At 34.9% G+C, this 949-nt stretch overlaps 1 protein-coding gene across 2 annotated transcripts in view; it reads right to left on the bottom strand.

The window, feature by feature from the left end:
- Positions 1-299: 299 nt before the first annotated feature.
- Positions 300-949, bottom strand: part of VMA21 (vacuolar ATPase assembly factor VMA21) — an 8,467-nt gene continuing 7,817 nt past the window's right edge. For both annotated transcript variants that reach the window (XM_058441623.1, XM_032757776.2), the window contains exon 3: positions 300-692. In XM_058441623.1, coding sequence (XP_058297606.1) covers positions 550-692 — 143 coding nt within the window. In that variant the 3' untranslated portion in view covers positions 300-549. The remainder of the gene's footprint in view (positions 693-949) is intronic.

The following is a 949-nucleotide window of genomic DNA, read 5'->3' on the forward strand; positions in this document are numbered from 1 at the left end:
AAAATAATGTAATGGAAAATTCTTATTGACTAGGGATTACACTTCGTGTGAAATTCCTTAGTGACATTCAGATTAATTCCAGTGTCCACAATTTAAACAACTTTCCATAGGAAATTAAAATCCCAAATCCAAGGACCTGGTATTTTCATGCTAAAGAAAGCATTCCAGCGTAAAGCGGAGTTTAATTTGCTTCCCTGTGTGCATCTTAATATATCCAAATGAGTAAAACTCAAAAGCAACCGTAAGTCAGAATACCATAAAACATTTTGTTGAAAGAAGATAAAATTCCTTCCAGAGTATTGTATAATTAAATTAACATATTTATTTGTAACTAACTTTTCCAAGTTCTCATTTGCAAATCAGATTCATACAGTTAAAACTGAATATACAAACCAACATATTAGAAGGATCAAAATTTATACTACTCAAACGTGACTCCTTAAGACTGACTTTAACATGTTCTTTCAATTTTATTCAAATCAGATGGCCCCCTCCAGCATTTATCATTTTAAAAAATGAATTTAATGCTATCAAAAGGTGATGGTCACTTTAATCCTGTTTGCCTTCACGCCACTGTCGTGAGCCTTCATTCCAGGCCACATACACAAAGAGGGCCAGCACCACATGGACGGCGACCACTGCAACAATAGCAGCGTAAAAATAGCTGTCCCTATTGGACATCCCAAGGGCGCCTATCAAGAGAAAAAAAAAAACAGTTTCCATTTTATTGCAAAATTTACCAAAGTACAAAAAAAAAGCATCCTAATTTTTATGATATATTTATTTAATTAGTCAGGCAATTAAAAAGTAATACTTTGGGTGGTAATGAATAAAGTATTCACTAAAAGATATGAGTACCTTCTATATTTTAAGAACATTATTTTGGCCGGGCACGGTGGCTCACGCCTGTAATCCCAGCACTTTGGGAGGCCGAGACGGGCAGATTACG

The sequence above is a fragment of the Hylobates moloch genome, unplaced genomic scaffold (assembly GCF_009828535.3).
Source record: "Hylobates moloch isolate HMO894 unplaced genomic scaffold, HMol_V3 SCAFFOLD_7, whole genome shotgun sequence".
In the NCBI taxonomy this organism is placed as follows: Eukaryota; Metazoa; Chordata; class Mammalia; order Primates; family Hylobatidae; genus Hylobates; species Hylobates moloch.